This window comes from Rhamphochromis sp. 'chilingali' (genome assembly GCF_963969265.1).
Source record: "Rhamphochromis sp. 'chilingali' genome assembly, chromosome: 19".
Taxonomy (NCBI): domain Eukaryota; kingdom Metazoa; phylum Chordata; class Actinopteri; order Cichliformes; family Cichlidae; genus Rhamphochromis; species Rhamphochromis sp. 'chilingali'.
The window spans coordinates 22,699,971-22,727,634 of record NC_137946.1 but is presented as its reverse complement, the minus strand read 5'-3'; the positions used below and the strand labels follow the sequence as shown (position 1 = coordinate 22,727,634).

At 37.5% G+C, this 27,664-nt stretch overlaps 1 protein-coding gene across 4 annotated transcripts in view; it reads left to right on the top strand.

The window, feature by feature from the left end:
* Positions 1-27,461, top strand: part of gabra1 (gamma-aminobutyric acid type A receptor subunit alpha1) — a 38,869-nt gene extending 11,408 nt beyond the window's left edge. For all 4 annotated transcript variants that reach the window (XM_080866453.1, XM_080866451.1, XM_080866452.1 and 1 more), the window contains 5 exons: positions 1,001-1,083; positions 3,992-4,135; positions 7,895-8,047; positions 22,589-22,791; positions 23,437-27,461. In XM_080866453.1, the coding sequence (XP_080722579.1) occupies positions 1,001-1,083; positions 3,992-4,135; positions 7,895-8,047; positions 22,589-22,791; positions 23,437-23,757 (904 nt within the window). In that variant the 3' untranslated portion in view covers positions 23,758-27,461. The remainder of the gene's footprint in view (positions 1-1,000; positions 1,084-3,991; positions 4,136-7,894; positions 8,048-22,588; positions 22,792-23,436) is intronic.
* Positions 27,462-27,664: the final 203 nt, after the last annotated feature.

Sequence of the window (27,664 nt, the reverse complement as noted above, 5' to 3'; positions counted from 1 at the left end):
GTCAGCTAAACTTGCAAATGCTATAGGTCAGGTCTTGGTGTTTGGCATTAGAATGTGTTAAAAGGTATGAAATACTGGGTAAAAAAGCTTCATGTTACAAGTCACTATGTTCTGGAAAGGGCTGTCGACAGTGTTATCTGAGTTAATGTTTTATGTGCACTGCATCTACCCCATTTAATATAAAGAATATACTTTTTTTTGGCTCCTTCACACAAATATGATTTACCATACAACTATATTTATATTTTTAAGTTCTGTCACATTGATGAAGTGTTTCAATGCTTGCATTTTAATGTCTGTATTACGGTAAGGCACCATAAATTTCCAGCACAGATGTTAATGTCATTGTAACTGCAATAGCATTCGTCAGGAAAATACATTTGTATTTATTTATTTATTTTTTAACCATATTATGATTTATTGCTTTGAAGATGCCGCATGAACCATTGAGTTGATAAGGTGTGACACCTCAGTATCCTTCCACAGAGTTGGTTAAAAAAACCCATTTATGACAGTGCAAACCTCGATGCACAAAACAGACTGATGCTAATGTGAGATGTCTAAAGCAAGGATCATAAAGCATTTGTTTCAACATGTTTACTAGCAGGGGGAGGGGTGATAGGCGGAGCCCATATTGCTGTCACAGATGAGTGAGATGAGGGATAGATGGGAGATTAGTGTGTCACGGGTGGCCTGACATGCTGTTTTTCACCAGGCTGTCAGGAAATAGAAACTCACAGCTCAGGGAACTGGAGCACTTCTGTTGGTTTGGGGAAAAGTAGTAGAGCTTCGTTCAACAGGCGCTGGTCCCAACAGACTGGAAAGAAGAATAATATACCACATGTTTCTTGTGCCTAACTGTAATGAATTGTCATTCTGCCTTAATTCTACTGTCATCACACTTTCATTATTTTTCTGCCCGCTTTGCCACATGCTCTGTTTTCCTCTATACTCTGTTTTTTTCTAATTCACTGCCCATGTCTTTGTGAACATTTTCTAGGCTTACAGTAAGAGCAGAATGTCCTATGCATCTAGAGGACTTCCCTATGGATGCTCATGCTTGTCCATTGAAGTTTGGCAGCTGTAAGTAGCCTCTGTTGTCACTTATAATCTTATGCAAGTTAGGTTTCAAAAAGCTTGCAACACTGTGTAATCCTGTGGAAATTAAAACAAAATGCAATGATTTGCAAATCCATTAAAGCCCTATTTCCTTCAGATTAAAAAACCAGAAAACATTAAATGTTTGAACTGAGACCGTATGCTATTTGATGGAAAAATATTAGTTCACTTTAAAGTTTGATGGAAGCAACATGTGTTATAAACGTTGGGATAGGTCAGAAATAAATGTTACTAAAAAGAAATAACTGAAAGAACATTTTGAAATTATTTGGGTTAACTGAGAACAGATCAGTAACAGTGACTGGGTATGTAAAAAAAAAAGCATGTTGTAGAGGCAGAAGTTCTCAGAACTAAAGACAGGCAGAGATTGATGGTCTCCAAAAAAAAACTGTCTACAAATTGTGGAACAATTTCATGGATACTCCAGCATCTACAGTACACAATATCACACGATTTATAAAATCTGGAGAAATCTCTGTGCGCAAGGGGCAAGTCCAAAAATAAATCTAGGATGCCTGCGATCTTTGGGTCAGGGACATTTATAGAAATTGCTGTCTATTAATACAAATAAAGGCCTTACATATTTCACCAAGACCATGCTAAACTGCATAGTACATACAGGCATAGAATTCTGACCATTGATAGGTAAAGTGAATAACAATCATTATCTCCTGATTATATTACCTGTCAGTGAGTGTGATGTGTTAGTGAGCAAGTGAACATTTTGTCCTCAAAGTTGACATGTTAGGAGCAGGAAAAATGGGCAAGTATAAGAATTTGGGTGAGTTTGATAAGGGCCACATTTTGATGCCTAAACAAATCAGTCAGAGGATCTTCCAAACTGCAGCTGTTTTTGGGTGTTCGGGGTCTCCAATGGTCAGTATCTATTAAAAGTGGTCTAACGAAGGAACAGTGGTTAACCACAGACAGGGTAATGAATGGCCAAGGCTCATTGATGTTTTGGGGGAGCGAAATCTAGCACGTGTGGACCGATTCAACAGACAAGGTACTGTAGCTCAAAATGCAGAAACAGTTAATGCTGGTTGTAATAGAAGGGTGTCAGAACACACCGTGCATTACAGTTTGTTACATATGGGGCTTCAAAGCTGCAGACTAGTATAATATCACAAGATTTATAAAATCTGAAGAGATCCCTGTCCACCACTGAAAGCACCAGCAATGAAGAAGAACAGAGGAAAAGGGTAGCTGGTTTCATGAATCATGGTTTCTTTTACATCATGTGGATGTGTGGACTTGGTGCATGTGTGTTGCTTACCTGGGGAACACCTGGCACCAGGATGGACTATGGAATGCTTTGGGCAACGTTTTGCCTGGAAACCTTAGGTCCCGCCATCCATGCGGATGTTACTTTGACATGCAGCTACCTAAGAATTGCTGCAGACCATCTAGGTCCTTTCATGGAAAGGTCATTCCCTGATCACTGTGGCTTCTTTCAGGAGGATTTTTTACCCTAACACAAAGCAAGCATGTTTCAGGAATAGTTTGATGAGCACAACAATTGGTTTGAGGTGTTCACGTGACCGCCAAATTCCCCAGATCTCAATCCAATCAAGCATCTGTGAGATGTGCTGAACAAACAAGTCCGATCCACGGAGTCCTCAACTCGCTACTGCTAACATCTTGGAGACCAAATGTTACTTGGTCTCCTCGGGTCTTAGATGCTTATGGACTATTTTTAAAAGATGATTGGATGCTACACAGTGGTAAATGTAGTAAACATGTCCCTGTACCAACTTTTTTTAGATAAATTGTTGTCATGAAATTCAAAATTACCTTTTTTTTCCTTAAAATCGTACATATGATGATGGCATTGTATTGTGAATAATGATTTTCAAATTATTTGATTTTGCAAATCACTGCATTTTGTTATTATTAACATTTTTTACAGCATCCCAAATATTTTTGAAATTGAGTTTGTTGATTATCCTGCTAGACACGCGAAGTGTAGACCTGTGTTTATCGGAGTACTCTAGATAGTATTGATAGTACCTTGCCAACTGTTCACTGGTGACAGCTACCTGTACCCTATATTACATTTGAAAAAAACCAAACAAGAAGAAAAGAGACACAAATAAAGAATATCAAGAAAAAAAATATGAATGTGGCAAAACTAAGCCAATAGAGAAGTGAATGTAACACCGTCTCTGTGCCACTTTTCAGACAGCTGCACAGCGTGACTGAGAGGACCAAGCCTTAACTGCTTTTAAATTGAACTCACTCCCTAAATATTTTAGTGATGAGCTCTCTTCCTTATGCTGCAGTCTGCAGTTGAGCCATCCTTTTCTCTGCAGTGGTGGAGCCACACTGCAGCTTTGACAGGTTGGGTGGCCGGAGGGAAGAATAGACTGACTTGTCTGGTTTAAGGTCATGTTGTCCTGATGGGAGGTTGTTTGCTTGTTTTCTTATAAATTAAGAGATGACATGATGTGTCATGACATAATGTGACACAACATCAACTCACATTATAACACATGTGAGAAGATATAAAATATATATAGGCCATAGACAAAAAAATAATAATATAATAAAGATAATTGGAAAAAATGTTTTCTAAGGTCTGTGGAAACTCACTGGATAAAAAAGGGGCATAATGTGCTTGGATAGCAAATAAGCCATGATAGACAGCACTGAGGTGGTAAAATGGGAGAATAGCAGACAAGAAGACAGGATGGTACAAAATGAAATGAGGTAGGACATGAAGAATTAAGAGCAAGACATCACTTCAGATTTATCTTTTTTTCCACCTGGTATCCCTGGCAGCTCCAAAAATATAATGTTCAAGGCAGCTAGGGACGGCAAGACACCAGGAGCACAATAATTCATAACTTCTTACTCTTTTGTTTCTTGTCAGATGCCTACACTAGAGCTGAGGTGGTGTATGTGTGGACTAGAGGGGCTGCCCAGTCTGTAGTGGTGGCAGAGGATGGATCCAGATTAAACCAGTATGATCTGATGGGGCAGCATGTGGATTCTGGTGTGGTCCAGTCCAGCACAGGTAGGTGTCATTGTGGTTGTAGGTCTGCTCTTCATTAACTGGTTTGTTGTAAATTAAATGAATGTCTTTTAAGGGATTTTTTCTTCAGTTACTAGACATTTTAATATTCACATGGCATTTATTTGCTGGGAAAGATCAATACATAAAGAGCCATGTAGATCCTTTTGTTATCCTCTTGAGGTCTTCTTGTTAATTATTTCTAAATGCTCAAAGGATGGTGTAGACAGTCTGAATTTACAAATTTTGAGAACTGCATCAATGCATTGGCATCTGTAGTGGCATCACTTTGAGCCTCACAAATGACAGACTATGTCCCACATACTTATTTCCCTACTGGCCACCACATCTTTTTTCCATCCACCTCATTTTGGTTGATTGATACTGGCAAAAATTAGTCGCAGCATAAAATGGGTGACCTGTTTGCAGTGATGTTAGCTGCTGGAAATAAAAAGTAATGCTTAATCCCAGGCCTCCATCCTTTGTTTGTTTTACTGGAAGCAGGCCCCCAATTGACTTAATACCATCTTATTATTATTATTTTGTTTTGTTTTAGTTATTTGGGTCTCTGGAAAACCTCAAAATCAATGCATTCTTATGCCCACTTTAAGTCCCACAAGACAAACCATGCCAATAAATCTCAAGCACAAAAACAGAAAAAAAAAAACTGAACAGAAGCAGAAGGGCAAAATACAGCAAAGCATTTATGGCACATAGACAGACTCTATGAGCTATTTCAATCTTGTACTTGTTTTGCTGGTACAAATTTGTTGATGAGTTTGTTCATTTGGAGCATTTTCCAATTGGTGGTTTATTTTCACAGAAAAAAAAAAACAAAGAAAAATCCATCACTTAACCTTGTGATAACTTATTGTTCACGTGTATCTGAAGAGGGAACAAGAAAGGGAAGGGGGCGTTGTGTTCTAGTCACTGCCATGTACTTTAACATGAGACAACAACAGTGTTAATATGTTTTCATGACAATGTCAAATATCTGAGCTAGATAAAACTATTCTAGGAAAATTTACTTGAAAGAAACATGAAAATACTATCTTGCTCTGTACTATAATATAAGATGTTTATGAAGTCCGACGACTGAGCGGAAAAAGAGATTTTATAGTCATCATTTACAGTATCATGTTGCAGGTGTGAAAGTCTGATCATGTTCACACCACGAGCAAATAGTTTATTTTGTTACCAAACCTAGACCACATCATTTTAAGCACCTCGATGTGGTTCTTTTGGGCTACACCCAAGCACATTAACTTTGCTCCCACCTGCCCAAATGAGTTGTAGCAAGGAAGAAAATGAACCTGATTTAGGCAGAGTTAAAAACCAGAGATGTGAAAACACCCAGTGTTCATGGGGCATTCACATTAGTAACTGGAATTGAGAATAATAAATAAAGTCCAAAGTCCATGCTCTAATTTTAATAGCTTTATCAATAAGTTTGAATAGTTTTGTCAATACAGAATAAACTGTATTAGAGATACGGTCCTTTTTAGTGTCTGATGACTAGTAGTGATAGAGACTATATAATCTCTGTAAAATCAGGTTTATTCCAGTCAGGACCACTTTTCTCAAAACAAGACAATTCTCTCCATCCGCCATTATTTATGCCATGGCTCTTTTCTTGAACACAAAGCAAAAAGGTAGAGAGGACTATTCCCCACCATTCCCCTTCCATGTTCATGTACAGTGGTGTGAAACAGTGTTTGCCCCCTTCCTGATTTCCTATTTTTTAATGTTTGTCACACTTGATTGTTTCAGATCATCAAATAAATTTAAATATTAGACAAAGATAACACAAGTAAACAAAAATACAGTTTCTAAATGAAGGTGTTTATTATTAAGGGGGGGGGGGGGGGATCAAAACCTGCATGGCCTTGTGTGAAAAAGTGATTGTATAGCAACTGCAATCAAGTTTTTGCTATAAACTGGCAATGAGTATCTTACAGCGCTGTGGAGCGTCTTTGCAAATTTGTTGTAATTCAGCCACACTGGAGGGTTTTCAAGCATGAACCGCCTTTTTAAGGTCACGCCACAGCATCTCAATCGGATTCAGGTCACTCCAAAGTCTTCATTTTGTTTTTCTTAAGCCAGTAAGAGCTTGACTTGCTGTTTGGAATCATTGTTCTGCTGATGATGTTCTAATGTTCCTTTTGCTCAGCAGTGGTTTTCGTCTTGGAACTCTGCCATGCAGGCCATTTTTGCCCTGTATATTTCTTATGGTGGAATCATGAACATTAACTTTAACGGAGGCAAGTGAGTCCTGCAGTTCTTTGGATGTTGTTCTGGGGTCTTTTGTGACTTCTTGGTTGAGTCCTTGCTGTACTCTTGCGGTAATTTTGGTTGGCTTGCCACTCCTGGCAAAGTACACCACTGTTCCACGTTTCTGCCATATGTGGATAATGGCTCTCACTGTGATTCGCTGGAATCCCAAAGCTTAAAAAATGGCTTTGTAACCTTTTTGAGAAATTGAAACAAAAATTCCAAACATGTTATACACCATAGTTAATCTATGCTCTAATGGGGGTGGGGAGGGGGGCAATCACTTTTTCACACAGGGCCCTGTAGGTTTGGATAACTTAATCAATGAAATCATCATTTAAAAACGGCATTTTTATGATGTATGTTTAATTGTGTTATCTTTGTTTAATATTTAAATTAGTTTGAAGATTTAAAACATTTAAATGTGACAAACATACAAAAAAACTGAAAATCAGGAACACTTATTCACACCACTGTATGTGGAAAACTGGAAAAGCTGATGTGAAGATGACATTAGTTGATCTGCTGAGATTGAGATAAGTTTGTCTCCATGTTGGGTCAGGCGTGGCTAAACTAATGCTAGGCTCGATTTTGTACATGTACATATGACCACAGTGTATAAATAATGCTCTTCATGAAATTTAACAAATAGCTTTACTTGCTTTAACATTTGTCAGACAACAAAACAAAATAAATGAAAATAAAAAGATGTTTCCAGGCTGGAAATATTGCCTGGAAACATATGTAACCTAGCTCAGTGAAGCTAAGGGTAGACAGATACAGAGAGACAGGAGTAAGATGCACTGCCAGGCTCATCAACTCACTGTTATTTGCTATCATTAAAACTGATTGCTTTTCGATCTCGTAGTGATTTGTTTGTTTTTTGTTTGTTTATTTGTTTTACCAGAACTATTTTCTACCTTATCAACGCTAGCTAATTTGCTAACAAAATGGGAACCATGTCTCTAGCCTAATTTGTAGATCACTACGTGGGATTGGCCTGGCCACCTCTGGTCAGTCTCAGTCTTAAGAAGTAAACCAAAGCAGTGGTGTTAACGCTCGTGAAAAATACACAATAATTCCAAAAACAGACTTTTATTTCCCCAATTTAACAGCTAAAACCATAACTTTTTCCCAAAACTTAAATCATTGTGTACAGCTTTTAATTGATTTCTGCATCTTCAGGACAATCCTCTCAGGTAATTGTCTAAGAATCTATGCTTATATCCTAGGGAATACTCTTGGCTTTCTGTGAAAACATAAAGGAACGTAAAGACAACACTGTTTCCATCACAATGTTACTTTAAAATATGGCAATTAGTGTTAAAGAGATACCAAATTGCATTGCTCCATATCAAAAGAACTAAATGCATCATAAAAGCTCTTTCTGTGTTGATAAAAACCATGGCTAGGTACTTCAATCTAGTATCCATAAGTAAAGTTTTTTTTAATGATTGTAAATGTTCAATGCTTTCTGTCTGTGAACAACAGGAGAATATGTTGTGATGACAACCCACTTCCACCTGAAGAGGAAAATTGGTTACTTTGTGATCCAGACATACCTACCCTGCATCATGACAGTTATCCTCTCCCAAGTGTCTTTCTGGCTCAACAGAGAATCTGTCCCTGCCAGGACTGTCTTTGGTGAGTTGTTTTTTTTTTTCTTTTTTCTCTTCAAAACATCTTTGGCTAGAGGCCATCGTCAGAAGTTTTCAAAACTGCTCTTGAAAAGTCTGAAAGATAATCAAATGATACATTAGGTAGTCACACAAAAGCTAGGCAACAAATCGACTAATTGCTTAAATCTATAATAACAATAATTAATATATTAAAAACAATAATAAAAAAGAATACAACAAAAACTATTTAAAGCCAACACATGACTCTTAGACACACTGATATGAAATTATTTTCAATTGCATTTTTTACAATACCTTCTTTTAATTTACACATTTATTTAATGAAGAATACTTACTATTGATGAATACTTCAAACCAATAATATATCGCTTAAGAAATGCTTTGCTTTATTTTATAAAGTAATGCCATCTGCATTGTTTATTCAAATTAACAAAACAGAAAGTCCAAAAACACACTCAACATAATATTGTTTTATTCTGCAGTACTACATCTGGCATTTTGATTTTTGCCTCAATACATGCACAGAAAAGCGTGTGAACAACATTTTTCAGATTTATAACACAAGCTTGAGTTTAAGTTGTTTCTAAAAAGCTGTTGCTTAATGATGGTTTGATTTTTTGCTTTGTTTCGTTTTATTATTCTCTGATTTAGGAAAAAAAAGTATTTTTCCATAAAGTACTATTTCACTATTTTAGAAATATATAAATTGAAATAAATGGATGGAGGGGGAGGGAGTCAGCCTGGCTATGCTCAATGTTTTTGTAAAAAAAGACAGCCTCTAAAATTCACAAATTAAAATGTGTGTCTCATTTGTTTGTGCATAAACAGAAATGTAAAAAAAGGCGAGCTGCAAGCTACTTTTTCGGGGGGGTGTCGGATTGCTGGGAAACCTTATAGTCATGAACAACAACAACTGGCCATCTAGTAACCACAGTTTTCGAGGGAAAAATGGGTATTCTTAGACTGGTTGTGAGTTATTGCTGGAAGTTGCTAGCAGTTGCTGTGACATTACTAAAACTTCATGAGGTATACAGTGCTGCACTGAAAAGCCTCTTTGTGAATGCTTTGATAACAGTTTGCATGGCAGATGCTGACACAGCTGCAAAACAATAGCAAACTACTTTCTAAGCAATAGCGAAACTGTGAAAAATGCTACACAAACCAAAAGTCTTTTGAAATCTGTAGGTTGCAGTAGTAAGACGCAACTCTGAAATAAAATGTTCCAGTTTTCCAGTGTGTATCACACCTTTTCAAGTGGCAAGTGTTTGCGGACAAGTTGGTGTCTTTCATGCAAACTCTAGGTGACCGAATGTGGTTATAATCAAAGCAATCGAAAGGAGTTTTAGTGCATTGGTTTTTCTGACTGACTTCACCCAGTATCAGCCAGTAACCTCCTGCAATCACTCACCAGCTGGCCAGGGAATACACGTTTTCCCCTTGTGACCGGTGGTTGCCAGATGGTTGATAAATAGCCTGTAGGCTTTTTTAACTGAAGGCTAAGATGGCTATGTCAAAAACATATTTTAAAATACGTGAGATATACCAGACATTTTATTGTCTCTGTTCAGTACATCCATACTGTTCTATTCTGTTTTGTTTTTTACTAAGGCAAAAAGAGCGTTAATCACTTGTGGCAAACTGCAGTAGAATTTTAAGCTCAGTGTGAATTTAGATTTACGTGCTTAGAATGTTTGACTACAGCTACTGCGTGTTTGTGCCTGCTTGTGTACATCAGTGCATGTGAGAATGCGAGTCTACACGTGCACATTGGCCTGAGTGTGTGTGTTTGTTATGTGAATGTGTGTTTGTGTGTGTCTGATGGTGTGTATGTAGAGTGTATCTGTCTGTCACACTAAGGTCTTACATAATACAGCCCACAAGGAAAGCTCTTGCTAGTCTGCAGCATGCTCTGTAGCAGCAAAGCACGGCAGCAGGCAGAATGTCCTTGAGTTACCTCACCCTCCACACTTTCTTCTTCTTTTTTCTTTATTCTCCTTCACTCCCTCTTTCTCTCTTCATCTTCTTCTCATGAATGTCAGTGTCTCCCCTGGCCCACTACTTAAAGAGCTTTCCCGGAATCATTATACAGACACCAGATTTGCAGCTCTGCAGTCTCCAGCAGGTTTTTCTACTCTCCCTGCAATGTTTTGGAGTCCGTTTGTGTGAGCTGTGAGTTTCTTCGTGTGTGTATATGTATGTGTGTGTTTGTATGTGTGGGTGTGTGTATGTGTATGCCACAGCTTGCTACCTGAGGTGCTTGTCACGTGTTTAGGGGGGGGATGAGGATGGCCTAGATTAGATTCAATCAACTATCTAGGGCGTGTGTGTGTGTCTGTGTGTGTGTATGTGTCCCTCAATACTGGTTGTGCTTCATGGGATTACATGTATGTAGTATGAGCATGACAGAGAGCAACACAGTGTCCCAGCACATTAGGATGACCATTCATATGATTAATATGCATCAGCAGATGAATGAGCCTGTTCTTGAAAGAGGTTAGTAATGCCAGTATCATCATGAATGAAGCATTATAAAGACAATCGATATCTTTCATTTCCATCTTAATCCTTTAACTATCATCAAAGTCAAACATTTATATGATCTTTCAGACCATTGTACACATGTTTTGCGCTATTATAATCGTAGGGTAGAATGAGTGCAGTATATATGCTTACTGTATGCAAAAGACAACATCATTAGGAAGGTACTTGGCATCATAGAGGGATAAGACAGGATTTGTTGTTCCAAAGTGTATAAACACTTTAAATATCACATCTGCTGCCAAAACATATGTCTAACATATTGCAAGTAACCCACATTTCCTTAAATCTTTGTCATTTTCATTCCTTTTTTCTTGTTATTTACTTATTTTATGGGCATTTTAGGTTGTTTTCATTTTCAAAGACTCTCAATAATGGTGAAAATAAAAATGCTTGATTACTATAATTACATCCATAGCTTTCCACACATACACATGGAAATGCATAATGTACATCTAGTGATATCACCAATAATTTTATGTGATAGGTTATGAGATATCACATGTGTCGGTGCTCTGGATGTTTGCTGCAGACTAGGAAAAAAGTGTCTGGGCACCTCTGTCCCTGTTTGTTGAAGGTCTCCTCCATGTATAAATTCACCTTGATATGATGTGTACAACTTTCACAGATTTGAAAGAAAACCCGTGGCACCTAAACCCAAATCTCTTGTCTTTATATACAGTAATTTTAGCTTCCTTTCAGGAATGTTCCTCATTATTTAGAAGAAACTGAAATTTTATAGTAGGTCTGATATTTTTAATCTATTTCTGTTACTGAAACTTCCATTGCTGGGTTTAGTAGATCTGATGTAATATTTCAAATAAGGAACGAGTTTGATTTCATGGCAAACATGTAGTGATTTACCTTATTAGGACTACTAATAAAAACAATGAAACCATTAAAAAAACTCATCATAGTCAGTGCCTTTTTTGGGCGGGGGATTGGTCGTGTGATCAACCAAAATGATATTCAGAGCCACACTAGCTCACTATATTTTGTATTTTCAATTATACCAACTTCATGGATGGATGGACAAAAAGTATTTTTGCAAAATGTACCACATCCATGTGGGTTAATAGGAATTAAATGAGTTTAATGCCTTGTCATTCTATTTGTGTCAGACATTATAAATGTGGCTGCACGCTTCTCTGGTAAATAAGGAGATTTATGAGGAGTATTATTTGGAAGATTCCCTGTGAGAGGCAGGAAGAAGCATGACTCAAGTCCACATTAGGTCATTAATGAAATCTTTATCATAAATTCATTTTCAAAAGCAAAATAATATTTTGCAATATAGTAATGATGCAAACGAATGCACCTTTATATACTGTACATAAAAGCTCCGCAATATTGCGTAAGCACAGTGGCTCTGTCAGTCCGGCTATACCCGAATATGGCTCTGTAAACTTTATCCATGAACAGAGATCTAGGAATAAAAATAATGCTATTAATATTGAACAAATTACTAAACCATGCAAATTCTATTTAGTCATCCTGCCACAGATATTTATTTATACCTTGGTTTTTCCTCATTTTCATCTCAGAAACAGCTACTGTAGTACTGTGTTTTGTTATTGCTACAGATGTGATCAGGTTGATGTTGCCACACAGTTGTGCACAGCTGACAAAGAAACAGTATTAACAAAAACAAATTGAACATTGAAAACCCTGTTTAAATTACATTATGTCACTATGAAGCACAGCTTCTGCACTAAATCTTTTTTCCTAAAGCCTACCCTGTAGATGAATAGGCAATTTAAAAACACAGCAGTGGGTAGAGTTATCTTATTTATCACTGTACCGATTAAGAGGCTGATTAGTTTATAGCTAGTTCAGTGTAGTGGAAAACTGTTGGCAATTTATTTATTTAGTCCAAATGAAAACCAAAAGGAAACAGCCACTGATGGCTCTGATTTGAGCTCTCTCTTACATCCCACCTCCCTCTCCCGCTCCATTTTTCTGTCTCTAAGCTGTCAGGGACAGCAGGGCTCAGAAGATAAGCTCCCTTTCTTCCATCTCTGTTTTAAGAGCGATTGGCTGGGTATTTATGGGTTTTCCCATGATGATGTTTGAGGTATCTGTTCATCAGGGAATAACACCTTGTATGTGAGTGGGTGGTGTATACTGGAGTTCGCACATGTGCGCTCATGCATTTGTGTGAAAATGTGTTTGTTTGCGATATGTGAAGAAATTGGGTACTCATCAATTTCTAATTAGTAGCTAACAACAGTGTAAGCACTATGTGTCTCCGAAGCTGCCTGTCTGTGTGTTACAAATCTCACATCTATAGTGTTGGCAGAGTTATTTAACTCACCTGCCCATCAATGTGTCCGTTTATTTCTTCATTATATGTCAGTCAGAGGTGATGTAATAATGCTGAAGGTATTGTGTGTGAGTGTAGCTTCCCAAGGGTTTCAGTTATTGATAAGGCATGAATAAATAAATAGCTGCTGCACAGCGGGGGTGTTGATAGACGTCCAGCAAAGACAGCTCTGCACTGGGGAATGTTTGAGGAAATTATTTTTTAAAAAAGTTCTCCACACAACTCCACACACAGCTAACATATGAATTTACTCTTTAATACACAAGCATGCAGTCAAACTGGTCATCTTTGTCCTCCCACAAGCATAAGAAAACTGTTAAAATTAAAAACCACTTGTTATATTTCCTAATATAATATAGTGATTTAAATTGTGATTTCACAATGACAATTTAACAGGAAAATTTTAAACCAATGCATTTCATATTTTTCATTTTCAAATTCTTTACTCACATAATTCATCTGTTTACTACTTTCAGCTATTTGTTATTATGCCTTTTAAGGTTTGTAATGAGATGGCTGGTAGTAAATGTAGTAATAGGCCTCGTCTAACCTCAGTCGGCTTTTTATCTCTAATGTCACAGACCTGTGGTTGCATGCAAAATATCTGTACAATTAAATGATGGCATCCTGCCACACTATTGAGATTCCAGAAACATTTTAGAAAGGTCATTATTAGGATGAAACATGTTATAACAGGCTTTTAAGACTTCAGCATAAACAAAGTTCGATGAACTTTACAAGTGAAACGAGAATTGAGTGTTGATGTTGTTTATGCATAAGTAAGCTGGTCATATTTTCAATCAGCCAGTTAGACACAAGGTTTAACTTGCACATAAAGTTTGCATATTCTTAAAGTTAACACATAACTCAGTTCATAAAGTACTTTTGACCTCTTGCAGCATTTTGAATGTCATGTGTGACAGGTTGCCTGTAGAAAACATTCTAACTGGAACCAGGGACATTTTGCTGAAGGCTCACTCCTGAACAAAGATTTGTGGCACACTAAACAGTATATTTTTCTTACTCACGTAGGATTTGCCAGATTATTTGAAGTCTGTCATTTAAGGGTTGTCAGTGAAGGGCTAAATATAGAACAGAACAATCAACTTTGAACCTTACTGAAAAATGTTTTGACCTTGAGTTCAAGTTAATTTATTTTGCCGACAACAATTTCTATTAGGCTGATTACTCTAATAAGCCTTAAATCAATTTTCTGTTATTTTTCTACCCTGTGTTTAACCAAGTTAACATTTTTGGCTCGCATTTCCCAAAGAACTAAAAATATACTTTTGAAGTTAGTAACCATTAACCTCTATACATGTGTTAATATTTAATAAATAAGACAGAAAACCTTGTTAGAAGATTTGTATCATATAAAAAAAGTTTGTGCTTGTGCACACTGAGTTAAATTGAGTGGAAGAAACTCTCAAGAACTGAGTTACACCACTATTAATCCAGTTAGAACTTTCCAGATCAGTGACTTTGTTCATTAACAGCCTTCAAAGCCTCAAGTCTATTAGTTACAACATGTCAAAGAGAGTCATTTAAAACTAGCTCTGGAGACATGTTCAAATGAATCAAAATACTAGGGCTCTAAATGATTCCAAGTTGGCCTGTTGCTTAACAGGCACAAAGGGAAATTGTTCTTACTAGAGTTTAAGAAACACACCTTGTCGGCCATGTTAGTCAAGTCCCTGACATGCACACACCGACAAAAAAAAAAACAGCCAAAAAAAAAAAAAAAAACCCCACACAAATGCACACACACACACCTTTAGACTTGTGTGCAGTTGATTAAAAGCAGTGATACACCTGCAAATAGTTTATGCAGTAGTTTGTGTGCAATAAAACATAACATCACTTAATGTTCAAATCAATGGAATATTTCATGTTATAAAAGCAAAATGTTTTTATTTTCCTTTCTCCTCTTTTCTCTTGTGGTAATAAGACATTGGAGGAGTTAGAAGACTTGTTTCCATGACAACGGTGCTTACCAAACATAGTATATATGATACCAGCATCAGGGTGCTTTTGTGAAGGCTTGTGTAATACCCAGTGGTGCTGTCTTCATCCTCCCCCACAAAATTAACAGATTTACAGGCAAACAAAGTATCTGACAAATTGACACTACTTTGTTGTCACCCATTTCTTCCATCTACCAATCTCTTCCCATATATATATATATATATATATATATATATATATATATATATATATATATATATATATATATATATTCATTTATTTTTTATTTTTGCTGCTGTATTCAGTATATTTCTAAATAAATATTCTTCATATGCAGGATGTAGTTTGTGAACTGTTGAAAAATCGGAATATTTTAACTTAAATATGACCTAAAACATTGTACCACACAGGTCCTTAAAGTACATTAAAAAAATCAATTGAACAAATTAGAAGAAAATATTACACACTGGGCCAGATTTTCTAACAATTTTCACCTCCTTCTGGATGGGGAGGAGAGTATTTGAATGAATCACATGATTAACCAAAGCTTGCAGTATGCAGTTTACTGCACTATACCGAAAAATAGAATGTCTTGTTTTGCAACAGACATAGTCATGATAGTTGCCTCTGGAAGTGCTCATATATTTCAAATGAGAGGGGGGTAGAGGTTGTCAGAACGAGTTTGTTATTGGTGCGGGTGGATGGCTCAAAGCTGTGCACGTGGTGCTAAAGCTTTGGCTCTGTAGCTCTTCACTGAGTCCTCAAACCCCAAATCTTTAGAGCCTAGCCCTACAAATTTGTCTTCCTCAGTAATATTTTGTATATTTTCATGAGAAAGAGCAGAACTTAACTGGACTGGAGGAAAATCTCAGTACAGCACACATACAAGGATTTGTCTTCATTTCCAGGTAGCCAAATTACTTTTTATAGTAAGATGATGGTTTTGGGCTTTTAGTAAGATTTATACACAGAAATTGCTATATAATGAAAACATCTGCAATTTCAGATCTGTTACATATCACAATTGCATATGCAGCTATTAGCAGAACTTAGATCAGAAGTGTGTTAGATTAATATCTGGAAGTTACAAAATGTAATACAGTCTCTAAAAAAATCTTCTCACAGAAGAAAATAATGCAATAAACAAGAGTGATGCATGCATTTATGCTCGTGGTACAGAAACAATAATTTCATTAACACCCATGTGAGTCGGGAATGGGCAGGAAATAATGTTTGTCATTATAACATCATTGTAACAAAACACAATAATTAAATAACACAATATAATAGTATTAATGTAATAATAATGTAATAATAACCCCCCTCTGGATAGGTTCTGTGCGTAACCTTAGTTGAAAGCTTTATCCAAAGAATGCCTGTCTCAGTCTACATGCCTTCACATAGTTCCCTTCTGACAGAAGAAGAGTAACCATTTAAATCATATAAAGCCTCCTTCGGCTATAGTACATCTCATTGTTCTGGATTGTCTCGCTATTGACCAAGAGAAACACTTGCATAAAAACCTGTGCTTACACAGTATTATTTTGGTTAGTTGGTTAGCTAATTTGCATTGTTTTTGATAGAATGAAATCATTTGGCTGTCGTAGTTTATGAATTAGTGTATATTAATCAGATTGCTCGAAGAGCTTTCCGCTCCCATTGGTAAATGTGGCAGCTAATTTGTCACACTTAGTAAATTTGGCCTTTTTTCTTTAGTTAGTTAAGAAAAATGATCCAATATTTTATATCTATGAAAAGGAAAAAAAAATCTAGGATTAATTGTATAATTGAAGGGGAAATTAGATACAGGTGCTTTCCATTAATGGATGTGAGTGTGTACTTTGTTTGCTTTTTGTTTTTATCAGGAACTACCAAAGTCTGCTTCTCAGAACACATTTGAGGAAGTAAATCACTCCATTAACAAATTAGATTTTTGAGGAAAAGGTTGTTCTTGCTCATCAGACTGGAAAGGGGTATTAAACCATGTTAAAGGGTTTGGAATGCTAAATGAGTCAGACTGTGTATAAATCGAGGACATTTAAGAGCATTGTTTTCTATCTCAGGAAAGGTCAACTAACAAAGTTTCCTACAAAAGCAAAGTAGACAAAAGTTTGGGATGGCACAAAGGAACCCAGGGTAGCTTCTAAGCAACTAAAGGTTTCTTTCACAGTGACTAATGTTTATCACCCCACCATCAAAAGAGCACAATGACAAAGCCACAGTCCTCCAAAAATGAAAAGTGCTGCCCATCTGCAGTTTCCTAAAGAAAGTAAAACCGATTGATGAGACCAAAATAAAACTTGCTGGTTTAAATGAAAAGGGTTTTGTTTAGCCACAAAGATTTATCACCATTCATGGACTAAAGCATGTTGAATTTTACCAGCAAATTCTAAAAGAAAATAGACCACATCTGCAAAAAGCATTAACAGAGAGAAGCAAGACAACAGCCCTCAGCACACATGTTGTTCTAAAGTAAAGACAATCCCCTTTGAGCAAGCACTTGTTGACAGGAGGAAGGATGAACTCCTTTCTAACATGAAGAAACCTCCCGCAGAACGAAGTTCGGGGAGGGGCAGCCATCTGCTGCGACCAGTTGGAGGGTAAAGGCAAAGTGAAAAGAAAAAACGAGAGCATAGAGAGACAAGGACAAAACAAACTATGGGAGAGTGAAGGCAAATATTAATGTAATGCAGTTGTGGCACACATGGTGAGGGAGGTCAGTGGAGAAGAAATTCTGAGCAGCCAGAGCCAATGGAAAATTTGGTCTTCACAGCACCATTTGCCGTGCATTCCCTTAGCCATCATTCAGTGCATAGCCTGCTTAGCATCTGGTACAGTGCAGAACATGGTCACACATAGATTCCTAAATATCTGCATTAATACTCTTAACAAGGCATAAAATGTGCTTTTCTAGCCCTCGTTTTCATAGCATGTATCTAACTGTAGCAGCATTTAGTCTTCATGTAGCCACTCTTCATCTGTGAGCATCACTTGTGTGGGTGGTTGTGTTTTATCCTTATACCAAACAGGAATTGAATATAGCCGTTTTCATCTGAAGCTGTCATTTGTTTTTGTTTTTGTTTGTTTTTGTTTGTTTGTTCAGCTTGTGCTTATGCCAAGTGCAATTATGCCATCCACGAGAAGCAGTACATTTCAACAATAAATGACTTCACAATAAATAACTTTGACCTACTTAGTTGTTATTCCCCTTAGAGACATAATAAGCACAAAAAATGTATGACCATGCACGTTGTGTTCCTAGTATGCAGATGCAGCAAACCCATTTAAGGTGCATTGTTTGCTCATGGCTGAGGACCAGTCGTTTATTTGGCTATGAGTAATGATAACATAATAATCATTCTTTATGGTCCATGTCACAGCACCCAGTCAGCAATGGTAAAGGCTTGTGAAAAGAGAGTGGGAGGACAGGGAGTCTGTGAATCATCACTTAACACTTCACCACGAATGAGGAGGAAGCAAAAAAAAAAAAGAATTCAGAATTATAAAGGGAAACCGTAACTTTTAATCTCAGTACAGCTGCTTTTGCTTCTTGGAGATGGTGGACACATGAATAAGAGCAGTGTGCAGTATATAATTGGATTACGGTAAATGATAGTTTTAGTCAGCTTTATAAGCTTGTTTTAGAAAGATGTTTAACTCAGTATTAATCATTTGAAACTAGTTGGACATCTTTTTTTAGGTTAGCTGATTGAGATTGTTTTTGTTTTAATATAGATTCTCTATTTGCATACAGTATGTGACTGTGATATAATGTGAAGTGTAGTAGTGTTTTATTTTTTGATGGCAGCTAGTCTTTACTCTTTAACCGATTTGTAAAAGATCTTGTTGAGGAGTGTGTGTGTCTGTTCCTGTCTAGCTATCTTTGTGAGGACCGAAATCTGCATTCTACTATACTTGTGAGAACCAACAGTCACTTGTGAGGACACACTCACCAGTCCTCACAAGTTTGATGGCCTTTTTGAGGCTCAAAATGTGGTTTTAGTGTCAGGGTTACAATTAGGTTGTGGTTAGGTTTAGGGTAAGGGTTAGGGTTAGGCATTCATTTTTAATGGTTATGGTATGGGGCTAGGGTAGGGGTCAGCAACCTTTAACACCCAAAGAGCCATTTGGACCCGGTTTCCACGCAAAAGAAAACACTGGGAGCCGCAAATACTTTTTGACATCTAAAATAAAGATAACACTGTATATATTGTTTTCTACTTTTATGCTTTGTGTGAACAACTAAGGTGTGTTGCTTATGAAATCCATGAAGTGCTACAGAGAAAATTACATTTTATTTATGTAATTAACACATTTGAACTCTTAAAGAAATATAACAAAAGGAAAGACACCCAGATGAACTAAAATGATCCATGTAGCAAGCAAAAACTGTTGTGAGCCGCCACCCTTATATCGCCTAATTCCTAATTCTAATTCTGCCTAAATATGTATTTTACCTGGTTAATGTGTGTGGCGGGGCATGGTCTGCTGCGCCGCTGCAGGGGAGGAGGACGCACCTGAGCGGCACCCGCAATCACGCCTGTGCTATCTATGCTGTTGTGTTGGTACAGTGGGGCAAAAAAGTATTTAGTCAGCCACCGATTGTGCAAGTTCCCCCACCTAAAATGATGACATAGGTCAGTAATTTGCACCAGAGGTACACTTCAACTGTGAGAGACAGAATGTGAAAAAAAAATCCATGAATCCACATGGTAGGATTTGTAAAGAATTTATTCGTAAATCAGGGTGGAAAATAAGTATTTGGTCAATAACAAAAATACAACTCAATACTTTGTAACATAACCTTTGTTGGCAATAACAGAGGTCAAACGTTTACTTTACCAGGTTTGCACACACAGTAGCTGGTATTTTGGCCCATTCCTCCATGCAGATCTTCTCGAGAGCAGTGATGTTTTGGGGCTGTCGCCGAGCAACACGGACTTTCAACTCCCGCCACAGATTTTCTATGGGGTTGAGGTCTGGAGACTGGCTAGGCCACTCCAGGACTTTCAAATGCTTCTTACGGAGCCACTCCTTTGTTGCCCGGGCGGTGTGTTTTGGATCATTGTCATGTTGGAAGACCCAGCCTCGTTTCATCTTCAAAGTTCTCACTGATGGAAGGAGGTTTTGGCTCAAAATCTCACGATACATGGCCCCATTCATTCTGTCCTTAACACGGATCAGTCGTCCTGTCCCCTTGGCAGAAAAACAGCCCCATAGCATGATGTTTCCACCCCCATGCTTCACAGTAGGTATGGTGTTCTTGGGATGCAACTCAGTATTCTTCTTCCTCCAAACACGACGAGTTGAGTTTATACCAAAAAGTTCTACTTTGGTTTCATCTGACCACATGACATTCTCCCAATCCTCTGCTGTATCATCCATGTGCTCTCTGGCAAACTTCAGACGGGCCTGGACATGCACTGGCTTCAGCAGCGGAACACGTCTGGCACTGCGGGATTTGATTCCCTGCCGTTGTAGTGTGTTACTGATGGTGACCTTTGTTACTTTGGTCCCAGCTCTCTGCAGGTCATTCACCAGGTCCCCCCGTGTGGTTCTGGGATCTTTGCTCACCGTTCTCATGATCATTTTGACCCCACGGGATGAGATCTTGCGTGGAGCCCCAGATCGAGGGAGATTATCAGTGGACTTGTATGTCTTCCATTTTCTGATGATTGCTCCCACAGTTGATTTTTTCACACCAAGCTGCTTGCCTATTGTAGATTCACTCTTCCCAGTCTGGTGCAGGTCTACAATACTTTTCCTGGTGTCCTTCGAAAGCTCTTTGGTCTTGGCCATGGCGGAGTTTGGAGTCTGACTGTTTGAGGCTGTGGACAGGTGTCTTTTATACAGATGATGAGTTCAAACAGGTGCCATTCATACAGGTAACGAGTGGGGGACAGAAAAGCTTCTTACAGAAGACGTTACAGGTCTGTGAGAGCCAGAGATTTTCCTTGTTTGAGGTGACCAAATACTTATTTTCCACCCTGATTTACGAATAAATTCTGTACAAATCCTACCATGTGGATTCATGGATTTTTTTTCACATTCTGTCTCTCACAGTTGAAGTGTACCTCTGGTGCAAATTACTGACCTCTGTCATCATTTTAAGTGGGGGAACTTGCACAATCGGTGGCTGACTAAATACTTTTTTGCCCCACTGTATGTGTCGGGCTGTGAGCTGAAAAGCTACAGCCGGCTGTATGCGTACAGCAACCGTGTGTGAAAAGCGTGTTCATGCAAACATTGTCGGGTCTGCCGTGATATGTTTACAATGGGACTTCTGCTCCTGAACCTCTGCGCACAGCGTCTGCAATTCGGGGCTGTACGAAGTAACTTTCATGTTTACGCAGGACTGTAAGCTGTCATCTGTGAGGCGTGAGCGGTGTTTGTTTTTAACATAGTTCACGGAGGAGAACAGCTGCTGATATAATGTGGATCTGAAGATCCATAATTGGCCTACCTGGGGGTGAAAGTCTCGATAAATGCACGGCGTTTCTGCGGGTGTGACGCTTATTTTGAGCGATGAAAAAATAATAGAATATAATTTTATTTTTATATTTCAATATCACAATAATCTTCCAATTTAGAACTACTAGTTAAAAAAAGAACTAACATAAATAAAATACACTTCAGCTAAATACTTTTCCCAAACCACGCGGAGCTGCACTTCAAGGACTAAAGAGCCTCATGCGGCTCCGGAGCCGCAGGTTGCCGACCCCTGGGCTAGGGAAACCATTATGTCAATGAAGGTCTTCACTAAGATAGCTGAACAGGCTTGTGTGTGTGTGTGTGTGTGTGTGTGTGTGTGTGTGTGTGTGTGTGTGTGTGTGTGTGTGTGTGTGTGTGTGTGTGTGTGTGAGATAAAAAGTGCTTAAACTGCACAGAATAAAATGCTTTATGAAACTGTGTGTGAATGGGTAAACATGGCTTGTTTACCCATTCACACATGAAAATACAGGCCATTTGTACTGTAGAAACACGTTAAGTGCTTAATATGATTGGAAAACGTTATATAGATGCCTGTCTACTCTATATTGATGAAAACTGTTTGCATGACTGATATTACTGATGATTACTTATCCCTGTATGGCATAACAATTTACAGAAAGTTGATTTTTTTTTAAGCTTACAAAGGATTAGTATATGCACATATATTTACATAAAGATCTCTCTGTATCGGAGAGGGTCTTCTTTCACACTCCAGCTGTTCTGCATGATATTCCAGACCAAATTGGTGGATTATTTGCTGCTTGGGTTAATGTTATTTAGTTTGTTAACATCTGCAGTAACTGCTTGTGTGATATGCCTCTCACTGCTTGAAATGCTGTGCTCCAGTTCCTCTTCTTCTCCATCTATTCTCTTCGCAGCTTTCATTTGTTCAGGGTGTAGACTAGCAATTTGATTTTCAGTAGCTGAAACACTGGGACACTTTTTAGTGTGGGGCATTTTAAATTAACACATGTATTTAAGCAGCTTGAAAAGCTATTGTAGCAGCTTGAAAAAAACATGTTCATGTTACTTCTGCTACTCTTTATTATAATTAAAATGTTTATTTGTTCTTATTTGAATAAAGTTATAACATCAAAATGCTTCATGAACAAAGCATCTCATTATACAATGTTGATAAAATGTGCACACTTTTTGTTTTCATCGATTTATGATAATGATCAACAACATGAGATTTGATGTCTATATTCTCTCTGTGTCTGTCTGCAGGAGTGACAACTGTCCTGACCATGACCACACTGAGTATCAGTGCCAGGAACTCTCTCCCTAAAGTGGCCTATGCCACAGCTATGGATTGGTTCATTGCTGTCTGCTATGCCTTTGTTTTCTCAGCCCTCATTGAGTTTGCAACAGTCAACTACTTCACCAAGAGGGGTTACGCTTGGGATGGAAAAAGTGTGGTGCCAGAGAAGGTATTTGACCCCTTTTTAAAAATGGTCTTACTTATTTAAAGTGTGCTTTTATTATAATAAAAACATTTTTTTAAAAGCATTACCACTGGTATCAGTACATAGGAAAACCTTACCATGTTACCGTCCTCTAATGTTTTTTAAAAACCCAAACAAGCAAAATATGAACATTAAAGTGTTTATTTTATTATTATTTTTTTGCACCAGCATATCACTTAACTGCTGATGGAACTGCATCAAGCAGGGAACATTTAATTATTGTCATCTAATAGAAAATGCAATTTGAGTAACATGACATGAACATTAATAGTTTAGTGTTCAGCTTGTGCTTTTCTGCTCTACTTGTCTCTGTGCTGCAGTTAGCAACAACATACTCTGCAGTCTCCGGGTGTTTTTAAAAAGGCCCAATGCTGATTATAAAGATGTTATATTTCTGACATTAAAGCTTTCATTTGGATATATGCCAATGAGAGCAATTAATATTTCCCAATTAAATACCTATTTAAACCCAGTTTGATTCACCAGGGTTTTGCATGCAACAGTGAATAGTGGTAGTTTGGGAAAGGATACAATAGCAGTGTGCGCAGTATTGCATCTCACAAAAAATGAACTCTTTATCCTTTTGCCTTTCTCCGACAAACAAATCAGCAAAAGAAAAAGAAGGAATCTCTCCTTAAGAAGAACAACACTACGGCCTACCCAGCTGCCACTGCTACAGCCTTCGCCCCCAATATTGCCAGGGACCCTGGATTGGCTACTATCGCTAAAAGCGCCCCACCACCCCCAACTGAGCCTAAGGAGGAGCCAAAGCCCAAGCCTCCAGAGGCCAAGAAGACCTTTAACAGTGTGAGCAAGATAGACAGGATCGCCAGAATAGCCTTCCCTCTGCTCTTTGGAACCTTTAACTTGGTCTACTGGGCGACCTACTTGAATAAGAAGCCCAAATTGCAGGGGGCCAATCCACACTAATCAAGTTTTTCATTCCTTTTAAACTATACCTGTAATTATTTCATTTTCTTATTCCTATAAACAGTGTTTATTTTCAGACAACATGGTGTCCATGCTGGTTTCCAATTCCCAGTTGTTGCATTGCTTCTATGTTGAACAAAATTTTGAAGATTTTGAAAAAACAAAATATAGGAAAAAAAAATGAAAACAATACAAACTTTTGAAAGAGTGTTGTTCAGGTCTGGGATGATGCTACTAGGAAAATGCTACTTTAAATATATAGCCAAGAGAATGCTATTCTACAACTGCACATAGCCCAAACTTGTTGAGAGGCATGTTTTTGTTGATTTATTTGTTACCTTTTATTTGATTCTACTTCATTTAAACATGGAATCACAGATACAGTGGGCATTTGTGTATATGCATGGACAGGACATCTTATAATTTGTATTTATTTATTCAAAATACAACTCATCATTGACTGTTGGCTTGGTTTATTTGACATCAGCAGCAAAATGCTACAGTCAGTCTCTTTCCAAATATCTTCCATTGTTTGTAGATGTTTTATGAGCCTAATTATACCATTCTCCATAATATGTTAGGATTTCTGCAATAGCAATAAAACATGTCTCAGTGGACACACCATTTATTTAGAGATCAAAAGATACAAAGATTCAATCATGGTTGTGATCAACATTGAAAAAAATATAGTAAGTTATTTTCACAGCATTGTAAATATCAGGTGTTACAGATGTCAGTATTATGTTTAGGCTTTGCAAAGTGTAACTAAAGGGTAATTGTACACATGGAGAGAAAAGAATTTTTTGGATTAATTTGTCTTTGTTTCCTCTTTATGATACTTTCTACAAAAAAAGAGTATATACTGGTCTAATTCATGCTTAAGTGACTGTTTTTCACCAAGTTAATGTTCCATTCAAAGCTGCTTTTACATTGGATTAAAATATTAAACTGTGTGCTTGTGTACACATTGACGGCAACAACATCAACAACAAAATCAGTGGTAAACTGACACTGGCTAGTTACGAAAAAGAATGTAAAAAAATATATATCACAAATCATGGAGTGCATTAGATTTAGAAATAAAACACTCATTACCTATGTATATTTGTTTTTGTTTTTTGGGGCTTTTGACTACTTATGGTGGGGCCTCCTTTGTCAGAAACACCATTGGTAGGAAAGTTCTGTTAGCATCAATTGAAAAAAAGGGGCAGGGGCACATTGAGAGGGAGAAGTGCCTTTTCCATTTTCAGAGTTGAAGCTGTGAAGGCTGTTACTTTGGCGATTGACGGCACATCTGTATTTTCCATCCCACTGTGTCCCCTGACCATTTTTACCATATTCACCCCCATCCCCATTCAGTTAAATATTGAGACATAACACTCAGAAAGTACCAGCTACACTGCCTTCAGTATCACATGCCCGTTAGGACTCATTTGTTGCTGCTTGTCGGTGTGCAACAGCGAGAGACAGGGACAGAGACAGAAAGGGACAAAAGAGAAAGGAGACATTTAGGTGAAGTGGCATTGTAAGCTTACTTTAGCCAGCGCTGTGTTTCACACAGAGGAATTGTCTTGTAGTTCTACGATAGTGACAAAGATGAATCTATTTTTGTAGCATGATGTCAATCCCTCTTCCGAGAAAAACCAACAGAAATTAACGCCAGTGTGAAAAGAATGCTTTTGTTTTTGTATTGAAAATTGCTTGCTACCTTCATTTCTTTAAAAAACACACACTCTTTAGGGAAATGCTCCTTCTCTGACGTGGCATGTTAAGGTTTCTGAACAGTCCAATTTAAATTATGTTAATGTAGCAATATTAATTAGCAAGGGCTTTTCTTAGGACCTGAACCTGACACTCAGTCTGGAGTTGATATCCATTGTAGCTTTACACTGACCCCTCTCTACTTGTAGTTTCATCTGTATGCTGTACTTAGAAATTTATTCTATTTAGATTTTGTTAAAGAAAACAGGCATCGCATTGTGTGTCCATGCTGGGTTCTAAACCCTTTGGCTCGCACTCAAACTGTGTTTGATGAAGAATCAAGAGTGCTGGTGCATTGCGTCATATTACTGATTCAATGTCTTTTGCTGAATATATTTTACAGGGCACTAAACAGGCCAAAGGGCAAATTAGAACTGTGCAGAATTCTCTGTGTGCTTGTGCACTAAGGTGAAAAGATCATGCCACTACCAGAGGGAATCAAAAAGAGATTGGTTGCTGTTGCTATTGTCATTATTTGCATTATCATCATAACCAATATGGAATCTATCCCCTTATAGCAGACATCTTTACAAGCATATGCAAGCAGTCTACTGTTCACAGCCACTTAACCTACAAGCTGAGGGTCATGGAACTGCAAAGTTCAGGGTGAAGAGTTGTATAAAGATATTTGAATTCTAAACTATTGTATGTATGTTTAATATCATAAAGAAAATCTATATATATATATATATACATATGTAAAATACTTAATGCATATAGTATTTGATTCTATCAATGAAGATATTAGCTAAGATGATGATGAATATTGTTTGTATTATCAACCTATTGTTATGCATTTTGCACATTTAGAACAATAACATTACATTTATGTAGTCAGCTTCGTGCTATGCAAGGACAGCTTTCAACCACATCACTGACCTTCTTTCCCTGACCATTGTGCTTCAGATTTACAAGCTATTACTACAAAAAAAGGAAAAAAGCTTAGCTTTTATATCAGCTGTGCACCCATTAGCATTTTTTCTTCTTTTTTTTCTCTAACCATGGCTATACAGGGTGACATCAAAGAAAACAGTGGATTATCTCTTTTGTTAGCGCTTTGGATTTGTCAGTGGTTGAAGGGAAAATGGCTTTCATTGTTGATTGCACTTTTTCTCCAGAGACATGCAATAAAGTGATTGAACTGGAAAACCAGGAGCAAAACCGTAACCTTGTTAATAACATTTCTGTTAAGTTCTTGAGCTTATTTGTCATTCTAAAAATGGAGGCGGGTGAAAATGTTACTTTACTAAATAGATCATTTTGTTTATCTTTTGCTTTCCAAAGCTCAGTGATATTACAGGAAGCAACAGTGAGTTTTGTTTCAAGTTTGTAAAGCCCCGAGTTCTACTCCAAGCAGAATGAAACAAAGGATCATTTCCAAATATTTTTGAGCGTGGTCTGTCTAGGTAATGCTCCAGAGAGAATGTGATATATGAGGCACAGTGCAATCATGAGCTTCCAACCTTTACCCTTACACTCATAGGCAGAGCATACATGTAAATATCACATCGGTAGGCACATCAGTCATTGATTTCATTGTTCGATGCAGTTCTCAGCAGCACTTGCTGTTCAACATTGAGTCTTTGGTTATTCCTAGATACCTACTGGAGTTTTTCTTGTATTTTTATCAAACAAAATATGTTCTGATTTTCACTGAAATGTAAAAAAAAAAAATTTTCTAAAGCACAAAAGTTGACTAGGGTAGAAGAGATAAGAATGACACTGTATACATATGGACATCAAAGAACAAACACAAAACGCACACAAGCTCACAAACCTACATACAGTTCATGCTGGCAGTTCAATGATACTGACAAAAGGTTCTGGTGGATGTAGATGAACTGGTGAATCTTCTGTAAATGTTTTGTTTCTTTTGGTTATGATATGGCCCTGTAAAATCTGATTCTCTGCATTAGTCTTTAAATAAAAAGAAAACAAACTAATGTCATGGCTATACTTCTGTCTCTGTGCTATGTGCTACCTGACCAAGGCTATGATAGATTTTAAAAGTTAGACCTTGTTTTTGAGTGTTTAATTAATCATAAGAAACATTCTCCTGATCATAATTAATAAGATATAGAAATAAATAGACTGTGTATGATAACTGGCATCTGGTATCGGGCATGTGAAGAAATCTGAATGATTC